Source organism: Macaca fascicularis, chromosome X (assembly GCF_037993035.2).
Source record: "Macaca fascicularis isolate 582-1 chromosome X, T2T-MFA8v1.1".
NCBI lineage: Eukaryota > Metazoa > Chordata > Mammalia > Primates > Cercopithecidae > Macaca > Macaca fascicularis.
In genome coordinates this window covers 2,766,694-2,781,072 of record NC_088395.1, presented here as the reverse complement: position 1 = coordinate 2,781,072, position 14,379 = coordinate 2,766,694, and the positions used below count along the sequence as shown (strand labels likewise).

Below are 14,379 nucleotides of genomic sequence, written 5' to 3'. Positions count from 1 at the left end.
CCCATTGTTAAAAATACAAGCTCATCACCTTAAAGAATCTGTTGGCTCCCCAAATTAGGAAAACAGAATGAATTCTACTGAATAGACATATTCACATTTATATATTTATGAATATATGTAATTGAATATATAAATATATATTCATAAATATGTATACATTTATGAATTTATGAAGAAGGAAATCCCATAATTTTCAACAACACAGATGAATTCATAAATATGTATAAGGTTATGAATATATTTATATATTATGAATATGAATATATATTTATAATATATTTTATATATTAATATATATTTACAATATATACTATATATTATTAATATATTTACAATATATACTATATATTAATATATAGTATATATATCAATATACTATAATACTATATATTAATATATAATATATATTAATATATATAAATAATATATAGTATATATTATTAATATATATTAATATATACTATATATTATTTATGTATATTAATATATACTATATATTATTAATATATATACTATATATACTATATATTATTTATATATTAATAATATATACTATATATTATTTATATATTAATAATATATACTATATATTATTTATATATTAATAATATATACTATATATTATTTATATATTAATAATATTTACTATATATTATTTATATATTAATAATATTTACTATATATTATTTATATATTAATAATATTTACTATATATTATTTATATATTAATAATATTTACTATATATTATTTATATATTAATAATATTTACTATATATTATTTATATATTAATAATATTTACTATATATTATTTATATATTAATAATATATACTTTTATATATTATGAATATGTATGAATATATATTTGTTTTATATAAATATTTACATAAATTTATAAATATATAAATATTTATTATTTTATATAAATAAATATTTTACACATATTTATTTAAATATACTTCTATAAAATATACAAATATGTGTTTATATTTACTTAAATATATTTATATATAAATGTGTATAAATTTATTTAAATACATTTGTATGAAAATGAATATATATTCATAAACATACAAATATGTATATATTCATGTATACATGAATAACGTATTCATATATATTTGTAATATATTATATACTCATATATTATAAATATATTCATAAATGTTTATATATTGAATATACATTCATATATTCATAAAAGATTGATATATAATATAATAAATGTATGATATATATTTTATGTTATAGAATATATTCATATATGAAATATATCACAGATATTTATAATTATATTTATGTGTTTATGTCTACAATGTACATGTATATACAATCATCATGCTTCATAATAGACTGCATGATAGAGGGTAGTTGTGTGTTAGGTACTATTCTAAGTTCTTCACACATATAAACTCAGGGGTATAAAGTCTTCTCTGCATTAGACAAATAAGAAAACTAAGACACAGAGAGGTTCAGCGACTTCTCCAAGACTTCAGAGCTAGTAAATGCAGAGCCAGGACTCGGGTCCGGACAGCCATGCTTTTACTATGACTATCCTGGTTAATGCTAGAGACGCTGGATGAGCTGATTACCCTGATCTGATCACTATACATTGTATGTATCCCAATCTCACTGTGTACCCCGTGAAGATGGACAATTATTATTTCTTAAGTTTAAAAACTGAATGAGATTCAAATTAAAAGTATTAAAAATGTAATTGTAAAACTATTAAATAATCTAAATAATTTAAAACTATCAAATTTGGTTTTGCATATAGATGCAGTCGTATAATTTATCAGCCTGCGGAACCTGAATGACTGATGAATGTATGACTCGCCATGAAACCGCCTTACCTGATGGTGTCATTGCCATAGCAGCCCAGATCTCCAATACCCAGGTCATCAACCATGATCAGGACAATATTAGGCTTGTCGTCATGCACCCTGTGTGCCTGGCATGTGTTCAAGAATGTGCACACCAAAGACATGAAGACCAAGGGGCTCCTGGAAAGCAAGCGGGGATTTTATTGGTATCAGGCTTCTCTGGGTGGATTCAGGATCCACCTCCCAACACAACACAACAGGGGTCTTTGGAGATCACGTGGATCTCCCAGACGTCTACCTAAGCTCAAGAGTGTCTCTCTCCAAGCACCAAGCACTGCTGCTGAATGGTAGCAGAAGTGCCCAAAGGAATGCTCTCTTGGCTTCTCACTTTGCATAAACTAAGGCTAAAACAACAGATGTTAACGTGGATGCAGTGAAAAGGGAACCCTTTTACACTGCTAATGGGGATGTACTACCGCTGTGGAAAACAGTATGGAGATTCCTTAAAGAACTAAAAGTAGATCTACCATTTGATCCAGCAATCCCACTCCTGGGTATCTACCCAGAGGAAAAGAAGGCATTATATATAAAAGACACTCGAAGCCGGGTGTGGTGGCTCACACCTGTAATCTCAGCACTTTGGGAGGCCGAGGCGGGTGGATCACCTGAGGTCAGGAGTTTGAGACCAGCCTGGTCAACATGGTGAAACTCTGTCTCTACTGAAAGTACTAAAATTAGCCGGGGGAGGTTTCAGTGAGCCAAGGTTGCACCACTGCACTCCAGCCTGGGTGACAGACCGAGGCTCCATCTCAGAAAAAAGAAAAATCAAAAACAAAAAAACCCCACAAAAAACAACAACAACAACAAAAACAAAGACACTTGCACATACATGTTTATAGCAGCACAATTTGCAGTTGCAAAAATGTGGAACCAACCCAAATACCCATCAATCAATGAGTGGATAAAGAAAATGTGATGTATAGAGATACATATCTATAGATTTTATGCAAAGTGAGAAGCCAAGAGAGCATTCCTTTGGGCACTTCTGCTGCCATTCAGCAGCAGTACTTGGTGCTTGGAGAGAGACACTCTTGATCTATAGATATCTATATATACCACATTTTCTTTATCTATATAGATCTATAGATATCTATCCATATCACATTTTCATATACATATACATACACACACACCATGGAATACTACTCAGCCATAAAAAGGAATAAAATAATATCATTTGCAGCAACCTAGATGGAGTTGGAGACAATTATTCTAAGTAAAGTAACTCAGGAATGGAAAACTAAATGTTGTATGTTCTCACTCGTAAGTGGCAACTAAGCTATGAGGATACAAAGACATAAGAATGACGCAATGGACTTTGGGGACTCAGGGAAAGGGTGGGAGGGGAGTGAGGGATAAAAGACCACACATTGGGTACAGTGTACACTGCTCGGGGGATGGGTGCATCAAAATCTCACAAATCACCACTAAATAACTTATCCATGTAATCCAACATCACCTGCTCCCCAAAAACTATTGAAATTTTTTTAAAGGCTAAAGTAGATGCCCTTCCAGGAGGGAAGTCTGAAAACATGTACTCAGAGGCAAATCATTGCAGAAGATGGAGACGATAAGACTCCTGAGGTTAACTCCCTCTTCCAGGGTCTTAACCTCATTTAAGGGACTTAAATGAGTCTCTAAGGTTAAGGGATTTAACCTTAACTTAATTCTAAAATTAGTTTTTATTCCAATGTAAGGGCATGTGGGTGTATGTGTTCCTTACAGTACTATTCACAATGGCCAAACACCTCAGTGTCCATCACTGGATGAATGGATAAAGAAAATGCGGTGCACATACACCATGGAATACTATTCAGCCTTAAAAAAAGAATGAAATTCTGTCATATATGACAACATAGATGAACCTGGAGGTCATTATGCTAAGGAAAATAAGCTTGGCACAGAAACACCAATACCACATGATCTCACTTGTCTGTGGAATCTCAAAAAGTTGATCTCATAGAAGGAAAGGGTAGAATGATGCCCGCTAGGAGCTGGGGGACCAGTGGGGGGCTTGGGGAGATGTTGGTCGAAGGATAAAAAATTTCAATTTAACAGGAGAAATAAGTTCAAAGAATCTATTATACTTGTGTTGACTATAGTTAATAAGAATGTATTTTAGAGTTGAAAATTACTGATAAAATCTACTCAAAGTATTCTCATCACAAATAGGTAAGTGGATGAGGTACCTTGTATTAGCATAATTGAGCCATTCCAAAATACAGGCATATTTCAAAACATCAAGTTGTACACCGTAAATCTACACAATGTTTATATGTCAGTTTTTTTGACTCAAGGAACAATAAAAAAAGAAAAAGAAATTTAAAAAAGAAAAAAAAGAAAAATGAATTTAAATAAAGAAACAAAAAATAAAAATAAAATATTCATAAATATCATTACTCCAAATTTTTAAAAAGTCAGGCTGCAGTGGCTCACACCTGTAATCCCAGCTTTTTGGGAGGCTGAGGCAAGAGAATCAGTTAGTCACCAGCTTGGGCAACATAGTGAGACCCCATCCCTACAAAATATATAAAAATGAGCTGGGTGTGGTGGTGCATGCCTATAGTCCCAGCTATTCTGGAGGCTGAGGTGGGAGGATTGCTTGAGCTCAGGAGTTCAAGGCTGCAGTGAAGTGAGATCGTGCCACTGTACTCTAGCCTGAGCTACAGAACGAGACCCTCAAAAGAAAAAAAAAGTGTGGGGATAGCAGCTTTTGTTGGAGAAAAGAAAACAAGCAAAAAATATATAGGTAAATAAAATAAGGAATAACCAAGTAAAGGAAAAGTGGAAGTTGGGGGAAGAACTGAAATGAAGAAAAGAAAGAAATGTGGAATCTGAGGATCACTTGAGTCCACTTCATGGTTTTGCTCAGTCCCAGCTGAGGTCATATTTTCTTAAGGAAACACATGACGCTCTTCTCAGCATATCCCTACTCAGTTATCAGGTAATGAATATTGGACATGTGGATTATTGATTCAATCCCTATCTCATCTCTATATAATGTTTCAAAACCCACTTCAAATATCTCCTCTGAGAGGAAAAATACAAACAGGAGTTCATCCCTATTGGCTCTCAGAGTCCTTTGTAAATACTCTGAAACAATGATAGCCACAGAAGTTTACAATTTTTTTTTTTTTTTTTTTTTTTTTTGCTTTATGCGAACATCTCCTTGAAGATTGAGAACGTCTTGCAGGCAAAAGCTACATGCTCAGGACTGTGGGCCAAATTCCCGAAGTTACAGAAATGCTTTTCATCTGTGCAAAGTTAGTTGAATTGTTTTATCACCCCCTGTTTTTACAATGCTTTAAAATCATATATACGGTTGGGCACAATGGTGACTCACACCTGTAATCCCAGCACTTTGGGAGGCTGAGGCGGGAGGATTCTTTGAGCCCAGGAGTTCAAGACCAACTTGGGCAACATAATGATAACCTGTCTCTACAAAAAATAAAAATAAAAAATTAGCTGGGCATGGCGATAAGCACCTGAGGTCCCAGCTACTCTGGAGACTGAGTCTGGAGGATCACTTGAGCCCGGGAGTTGAAAGTTTCAGTGAGCTATGACTGCACCACTGTAGTCTACCCTGGGTGACAGCAAAACCCTGTGAAACCCCGTCTCTAAAATAAATAAAAATAAACATAAACTCATATATATCTGTTGGAAATTTACAGTTTGTATTTATATCAATTGCCTAACTCTCTCCTACCTTTTTTTAAAAGTCACACACTTACTAAGTTGAGAGAATGAACTTAGTCATCTTATGGCCAGTCATATAAAGACAGCATGTTGACTCATAGTAGGTTACAAGAAAAGAAAAAGAAAAAAGAAGAAAAAGACAGATGATATTAAATGCCTCCATCCGTAAGGCTGAATTCACAAATACACAGAATTATACATTAGATTCAATGTGCTCACAATGTATTATGCAGCTTTACCTACCTGGGCCTCATTGTGCAGCTCGGAGAACCTTCTTGCTGTCTTTGGCAGAAGACACAGACAGGATTAAAAAGACTAAAAAAAAAAAAAAACAAGTATCATTCATGTGTCAGTTAAATTAGTTCCCAGCATGAAATTCTCACTAGAGACTTGGGAGCCGTATCCATAATTCCAACATTTTAAAATTGATTTTCCGAGGTCACTACTACACGAATCCTGAACTCTCAATGAGTTCATTATTTTGACCTTTTTTTTTTTTTTTTTTTTTTAGATGGAGTCTCGTCTCGTCCTGTCACCTAGGCTGGAGTGCAGTGGTGCGATCTCGGCTCACTGCAACCTCTGCCTCCCTGGTTCAAGCCATTCTCCTGCCTCAGCCTCCTGAGTAACTGGGATTACAGGCGTGCACCACCACGCCCAGCTAATTTTTGTATTTTTAGTAGAGATGGAGTTTCACCGTGTTGGCCAGGCTGGTCTCGAACTCCTGACCTCAAGTGCTCTGCTCATCTTTTGGCCCATTTTTAAAAGAACTCCTGCTGCCCCAAGTCCCGGGGCTCTTGGCTGAATTGTCTCGGTGGAAAAACCTACCCTGAAACACGCTGGCACAAGAGAATTGTCTCAGTGTCCTGCCAAGCCTACAAGTTTAGACTCAGAAAGCCTCTGTGTCCTGAATAAGGAAAGGGGCAATTAATCAAAATGAGCTGCCTCTTTTTTCACTGCATTAATGCAAATGCAGAAACCACTGAATGACTAATGGTTGTATTTAATTGGCAGTGGCGGGGGCGGGGGTTGGGTGTTTAGGACTAAGGGATATGACAGCCAAATGCATTACAGTGAAAGAAAAGCCCGTCTGTAGTCTGCAAGTTACTACCCATATTTGTACCTTAAAATAACACTAAGGACAAAATACAAACTCATTCCTCCTTAAATTCATTTTGCTCCAAAGCATGGATACTCTGGTCACATACTACACACACTACATACACACACACACACACGCACACTCACACACACGATCTTGGTTAAGAAAGAAAAAGAAGGAGAGGGAGGGAGGGAAGAAAGAAGAAAGGGTATGAGAGTAACAGAAAGGAGAGAAACTTACTCACACTAAAATTGGCTTGGAATCAATTTCTCAATGCCTAAGCTGATCCATTGAGTTTCAGAGTACAATAGGTCAAAGGATCTTTCGACTCTGCCCTTTTCAACGAGAGGTTATAAAACAAAAAAAGGCTGAGAAAATGTGTCCAAACAAACCTCCCCCATCTCACCTATCAGCCGTCTTGTCTCTCTAATGTCTGGGAACAGAACAAACAGGCTGTTCTGCAAAGGCTTGGCCTCTTCTGGCAGCTGCCTTGAATCATTGCCAAAGCGTTAGCCGCTCCATCTCACCTCCCTCTGCCATGGGAGGGCTGGTCCATGCTAGGCTCACCCAGATGGTTCATCTTAATTATGTGCAAATGAGGCAATCTGCACCCCACATTTGCAACTCCTACTACACATCCAGGAAAAGAAAAGAAAAACAACAGCACACCGACAACAAAACATCACATTCAGCGACACACCTACAGCCTTTCTTGCTAACGCTGAATGTTCTTATATGTGATGACCACCAAAGCCATTCATCGCACCAGAATTAAGACTGGTTGTTTTGAGCCAGAGCAATCCTGTTTGATGTCCCTTGCATTGCAGTGACCTCATGGTCTATAGCAGTGCCTCAGGGACATCTGTGCTCCCAATTAAAAGTGGTGGGTGGGTGGGTGGGAGGGAAATGGAAGGTCTTCCCTCTCTTTATATCTTAATAATATTCAACAAGGTGAAGTGTGGGAAATAATTTGGAAGATGGTAGGTGTACTGTTCATCCACACCCTGCCCCAAATGGATGGCTATTATATTAAACAACACAGATGCAAAGCCAGATAGTAACTCTCCCAGCATTTTAAATAAAGAATTGAAAATATCAGAGGGCATACATAACCCTCTCCCGACAAAACACCATTTTGCGAGATGGAACACTCCATTAAACATGCTATTGTATGATTCCATAAACTCTAGAAACCGGGTGGGTTTTTTTGTTTTTTGTGTTTGTTTGTTTGTTTTGAGACTGGGTCTCTCTCTGTTACCCAGGCTGGAGTAAAATGATGGTGATCACAGCTCACTGCCGCCTCAACTTCCCAGGCTCAAGTGATCCTCCTGCCTCAGCCTCCCGAATAGCTGGGACTACAGGCACCCACCAGTCCATGGATAATTTTTATATTTTTACATAGTCTCACTATGTTGCCCAGGCTGGTCTCAAACTCCTGGGCTCAAGCAATCCTCCCATCTTGACCTCCCAAAGTGCTGGGATTACAGGCGTGAGCCACTGCATCCAGCCTGGAAACCAGATCTTGCATCAGACCAGAGATGCCGATTTCTTCAGGTAAATGTACCTGGAGAGGAATTTTGAACTGGAATGGTCTGAAAACACCAAAAGTACACATGTTAAGAAGATGTGAACTTATTCCCTAGAATGAAAATTTACATATAAAGGGCTGTGCTTTTTTTTTTTTTTTTTTTGAGATAGTCTCACTCTCTTGCCCAGGCTGGAGTGCAGCAGCACAATCTCAGCTCACTAAAATCTCTGCCTCCTGGTCTTAAACGATTCTCCTGTCTCAGCCTCCTGAGGAGCTGGAATTACAGGTGCCTGCCACCATGTCTGGCTATTTTTTTTCTTCCTGATTTTATTTTATTTTATTAATTTTTTTTTTTATACTTTAAGTTCTAGGGTACATGTGCACAGCATGCAGGCTCGTTACAGAGGTATACATGTGCCATGCTGGCCTGCTGTATCCATCAGCCCGTCATTTACATTAGGTATATCTCCCAGTGCTATCCCTTCCCCGCCCCCCACCCAATGACAGGCCCAGTGTGTGATTTTCCCCAGCCTGTGTCCAAGTGTTCTCATTGTTCAATCCCCACCTATGAGTGAGAACATGTGGCGTTTTGTTTTCTATCCTTGTGATAGTTTGCTCAGAATGATGGTTTCCAACTTCATCCATGTCCCTGCAAAGGACATGAACTCATCCTTTTTTATGGCTGCATAGTATTCCATGGTGTATATGTGCCACATTTTCTTAATCCAGTCTATCGTTGATGGACTTTTGGGTTGGTTCCAAGTCTTTGCTATTGTGAATAGTGCTGCAATAAACATATGTGTGCATGTGTCTTTATAGTAGCATGATTTATAATGCTTTGGGTATGGGTATATGCCCAGTAATGGGATCGCTGGGTCAAATAGTATTGCTAGCTGTAGATCCTTGAGGAATCGCCACACTGTCTTCCACAATGGTTGAACTAGTTTACAGTCCCACCAACAGTGTAAAAGCGTTCCTATTTCTCCACATCCTCTAGGACATGTTGTTTCCTGACTTTTTAGTGATTGCCATTCTAACTGGCGTGAGATGCTATCTCACTGTGGTTTTGATTTACATTTCTCTGATGACCAGTGATGATGAGCATTTTTTCATATGTCTATTGGCTGCATAAATGTCTTCTTTTGAGAAGTGTGTGTGCATATCCTTTGCCCACTTTTCGATGGGGCTGTTTGTTTTTTTCTTGTAAATTTGTTTAAGTTCTTTGTAGATTCTGGATATTAGCCCTTTGTCAGATGGTTAGATTGCAAAGATTTCCTCCCATTCTGTAGGTTGCCTGTTCACTCTGATGGTAGTTTATTTTGCTGTGCAGGAGCTCTTTCGTTTAATTAGATCCCATTTGTCTATTTTGGCTTTCGTTACCATTGCTTTTGGTGTTTTAGTCATGAAGTCCTTGCACATGTCTATGTCCTGAATGGTATTGCCTAGGTTTTCTTCTATGGTTTTTATGGTTTTAGGTCTAACATTTAAGTCTTTAATCCATCTTGAATTAATTTTTGTATAAGGTGTAAGGAAGGGATCCAGTTTCAGCTTTTTACACATGACTAGCCAGTTTTCCCAGCACTGTTCATTAAATAGGGAATCCTTTCCCCATTTCTTGTTTTTGTCAGGTTTGTCAAAGATCAGATGGTTGTAGATGTGTGGTGTTATTTCTGGGGCCTCTGTTCTGTTCCATTGGTCTATATCTCTGTTTGGGTACGAGTACCATGCTGTTTTGGTTACCATAGCCTTGTAGTATAGTTTGAAGTCAGGTAGCATGATGCCTCCAGCTTTGTTCTTTTGGCTTAGGATTGTCTTTGCAATTTGGGCTCTTTTTTGGTTCCATGTGAACTTCAAAGTAGTTTTTTCCAATTCTGTGAAGAAAGTCATTGGTAGCTGGATGGCGATGACATAGAATCTATAAATTGCCTTGAGCAGCATGGCCATTTTGACAATATTGATTCTTCATATCCAGTGAGCATGGAATGTTCTTCCATTTGTTTGTGCCCTCTTTTATTTCATTGAGCAGTGGTTTGTAGTTCTCCTTGGAGAGGTCCTTCACATCCCTTGCAAGTTGGATTCCTAGGTATTTTATTCTCTTTGCAGCAGTTGTGAATGGGAGTTCATTCATGATTTGGCTCTCTGTTTGTCTGTTATTGGTGTATAAGAATGGTTGTGATTTTTGCACATTGATTTTGTATCCTGAGACTTTTCTGAAGTTGCTTATCAGCTTAAGGAGATTTGGGGCTAAGACGATGGGTTTTCTAAATATCCAATCATGTCATCTGCAAACAGGGACAATTTGACTTCCTCTTTTCCTAATTGAATACCCTGTATTTCTTTCTCTTGCCTGATTGCCCTGGCCAGAACTTCCAACATTATGTTGAATAGGAGTGGTGAGAGAGGGCATCCCTGTCTTGTGCCAGTTTTCAAAGGGAATGCTTCCAGTTTTTGCCCATTCAGTATGATATTGGCTGTGGGTTTGTCATAAATCGCTCTTATTATTTTGAGATACATCCCATCAATACCTAGTTTATTGAGAGTTTTTAGCATGAAGGGCTGTTGAATTTTGTTGAAGGCCTTTTCTGCATCTATTGAGATAATCATTTGGTTTTTGTCTTTGGTTCTGTTTATATGCTGGATTATGTTTATTGATTTGCATATGTTGAACCAGTCTTGCATCCCAGGTATGAAGCCCACTTGATCATGGTGGATAAGCTTTTTGATGTGCTGCTGGATTCGGTTTGCCAGTATTTTATTGAGGATTTTTGCATTGATGTTCATCAGGGATATTGGCCTGAAATTCTCTTTTGTTGTTGTGTTTCTGCCAGGCTTTGGTATCAGGATGATGCTGGCCTCATAAAATGAGTTAGGGAGGATTCCCTCTTTTTCTATTGATTGGAATAGTTTCAGAAGGAATGGTACCCCTCCTCTTTGTACCTCTGGTAGAATTCGGCTGTGAATCCGTCTGGTCCTGGACTTTTTCTGGTTGGTAGGCTATTAATTATTGCCTCAATTTCAGAGCCTGTTATTGGTCTATTCAGAGATTCAATTTCTTCCTGGTTTTGTCTTGGGAGGGTGTATGTGTCCAGGAATCTATCCATTTCTTCTTCTAGATTTTCTAGTTTATTTGCTTAGAGGTGTTTATAGTATTCTCTGATGGTAGTTTGTATTTCTGTGGGCTTGGTGGTGATATTCCCTTTATCATTTTTTATTGCATCTATTTGATTCTTCTCTCTTTTCTTCTTTATTAGTGTTGCTAGCAGTCTATCAATTTTGTTGATCTTTTCAAAAAAACAGCTCCTGGATTCATTGATTTTTTTGAACGGTTTTTTGTGTCTCTATCTCCTTCAGTTCTGCTCTGATCTTAGTTATTTCTTGCCTTCTGCTAGCTTTTGAATTTGCTTGCTCATGCTTCTCTAGTTCTTTTCATTGTGATGTTAGGGTGTCAATTTTAGATCTTTCCTGCTTTCTCTTGTGGGCATTTAGTGCTATAAATTTCCCTCTACACACTGCTTTAAACGTGTCCCAGAGATTCTGGTATGTTGTGTCTTTGTTCTCATTGGTTTCAAAGAACATCTTTATTTCTGCCTTCATTTCGTTATTTACCCAGCAGTCATTCAGGAGCAGGTTGTTCAGTTTCCATGTAGTTGTGCAGTTTTGAGTGAGCTTCTTAATCCTGAGTTGTAATTTGATTGCACTGTTTTCTGAGAGACAGTTTGTTGTGATTTCTGTTCTTTTACATTTCCTGAGGAGTGCTTTACTTCCAACTATGTGGTCAATTTTGGAATAAGTGCGATGTGGTGCTGAGAAGAATTTGGGGTGAAGAGTTCTGTAGATGTCTATTAGGTCTACTTGGTTCAGAGCTGTGTTCAAGTCCTGGATATCCTTGTTAACCTTCTGTCTCATTGATCTGTATAATGTTGACAGTGGAGTGTTAAAGTCTCCCATTATTATTGTGTGGGAGTCTAAGTCTCTTTGTAGGTCTCTAAGGACTTGCTTTATGAATCTGGGTGCTCCTGTATTGGGTGCATATATATTTAGGATAGTTAGCTCCTCTTGTTGAATTGATCCCTTTACCATTATGTAATGGCCTTCTTTGTCTCCTTTGCTCTTTGTTGGTTTAAAGTCTGTTTTATCAGAGACTAGGATTGTAACCCCTGCTCTTTTTCTGCTTTCCGTTTGCTTGATAGATCTTCCTCCATCCCTTTATTTTGAGCCATTTGTGTCTCTGCACATTAGATGGGTCTCCTGAATACAGCACACTGATGGGTCTTGACTCTTTATCGAATTTGCCAATCTGTGTCTTTTAATTGGGGCATTTAGCCTATTTACATTTAAGGTTAATGTTGTTATGTGTGAATTTGATCCTGTCATTATGATATTAGCTGGTTATTTTGCTTGTTAGTTGATGCAGTGTCTTCCTAGCATTGATGGCCTTTACAATTTGGCATGCTTTTGCAGTGGCTGATATCTGTTATTCCTTTCCATGTTTAGTGCTTCCTTCAGGAGCTCTTGTAAGGCAGGCCTGGTGGTGACAACATCTCTCAGCATTTGCTTGTCTGTAAAGGATTTTATTTCTCCTTCATTTATGAAGTTTAGTTTGGCTGGATATGAAATTCTAGATTGAAAATTCTTTTCTTTAAGAATGTTGAATATTGGCCCCCACTCTCTTCTGACTTTAGAGTTTCTGCAGAGAGATCTGCTGTTAGTCTGATGGGCTTCCCATTGTGGGTAACCCGACCTTTCTCTCTGGCTGCCCTTAACATTTTTTCCTTCATTTCAACCTTGGTGAATCTGACAATTAAGTGTCTTGGGGTTGCTATTCTTGAGGAGTATCTTTGTGGCGTTCTCTGTATTTCCTGAATTTGAATGTTGGCCTGCCTTACTAGGTTGGGGAAGTTCTCCTGGATAATATCCTGAAGTGTTTTCCAACTTGGTTTCATTCTCCCTGTCACTTTCAGGTATACCAGTCAAATGTAGATTTGGTCTTTTCACATAGCCCCATATTTCTTGGAGGCTTTGTTCGTTTCTTTTTACTCTTTTTTCTCTAAACTTCTCCTCTCGCTTTATTTCATTATTTGATCTTCAGTCACTGATGCCCTTTCTTCCACTTGATGGAATCAGCTACTGAAGCTTGTGCATGCATCACGTAGTTCTCGTGCCATGGTTTTCAGCTCCATCTGGTCATTTAAGGTCTTCTCTACACTGTTTATTCTAGTTAGCCATTCGTCCAATCTTTTTTCAAGGTTTTTAGCTTCCTTGTGATGGGTTCGAACATCCTCCTTTAGCTCAGAGAAGTTTGTTATTACCAACCTTCTGAAGCCTACTTCTGTCAGCTCGTCAAAGTCATTCTCCATCCAGCTTTGTTCCATTGCTGGTGAGGAGCTGCAATCCTTTGGAGGTGAAGAGGCACTCTGGTTTTTAGAAGTTTCAGCTTTTCTGCTCTGGTTTCTCCCCATCTTTGTGATTTAATCTACCTTTGGTCTTTGATGTTGGTGACCTACAGATGGAGTTTTGGTGTGGATGTTCTTTTTGTTGATGTTGATGCTATTCCTTTCTGTTTGTTAGTTTTCCTTCTGACAGTCAGGTCCCTCAGCTGCAGGTCTGTTGGAGTTTGCCGGAGGTCCACTCCACTCCAGACTCTGTTTGCCTAGGTATCACTAGTGGAGACTGCAGAACAGCAAATATTGCAGAACAGAAAATATTGCTATCCGATCTTTCCTCTGGAAGCTTTGTCCCAGAGGGGCACCTAGTTGTATGAGGTGTCAGTTGGCCCCTACTGAGAGGTGTCTCCCAGTTAGGCTACATAGGGGTCAGGGACCCACTTGAGGAGGCAGTCTGTCCGTTCTCAGAGCTCAAACACCATCCTGGGAGAACCACTGCTCTCTTCGGAGCTGTCAGACAGGGACGTTTAAGTCTGCAGAAGTTTCTGCTGCCTTTTGTTCAGCTATGCCCTGCCCCCAGAGGTGGAATCTACAGAGGCAATAGGCCTTGCTGAACTGCAGTGGGCTCTGCCCAGTTTAAGCTTCCCTGGCCACTTGTTTACCTACTCAAGCCTCAGCAATGGTGGATGCCCCTCCCCCAGCCAGGCTACTGCCTTACAATTCAATCTCAGACTGCTGTGCTAGCAGTGAGCAAGGCTCCGTGGGCGTGGGACCTGCCAAGCCAGGTGC

General features: G+C 38.2%; 1 protein-coding gene across 6 annotated transcripts in view; it reads right to left on the bottom strand.

Moving 5' to 3' along the window:
* ARSF (arylsulfatase F) overlaps positions 1–14,379 on the bottom strand; it is an 80,463-nt gene that overhangs the window by 41,657 nt on the left and 24,427 nt on the right. For 4 of the 6 annotated variants that reach the window (XM_065537755.1, XM_065537756.1, XM_015443596.3 and 1 more), the window contains 2 exons: positions 5,823–5,894; positions 1,854–2,003 (listed from right to left, as the gene is read on the bottom strand). In XM_065537755.1, the coding sequence (XP_065393827.1) occupies positions 1,854–2,003; positions 5,823–5,894 (222 nt within the window). Of the gene's footprint in view, positions 1–1,853; positions 2,004–5,822; positions 5,895–6,922; positions 7,129–14,379 lie in introns of those variants that run through there. The other 2 variants (XM_005592896.5, XM_074029416.1) reach the window with 1 other exon arrangement.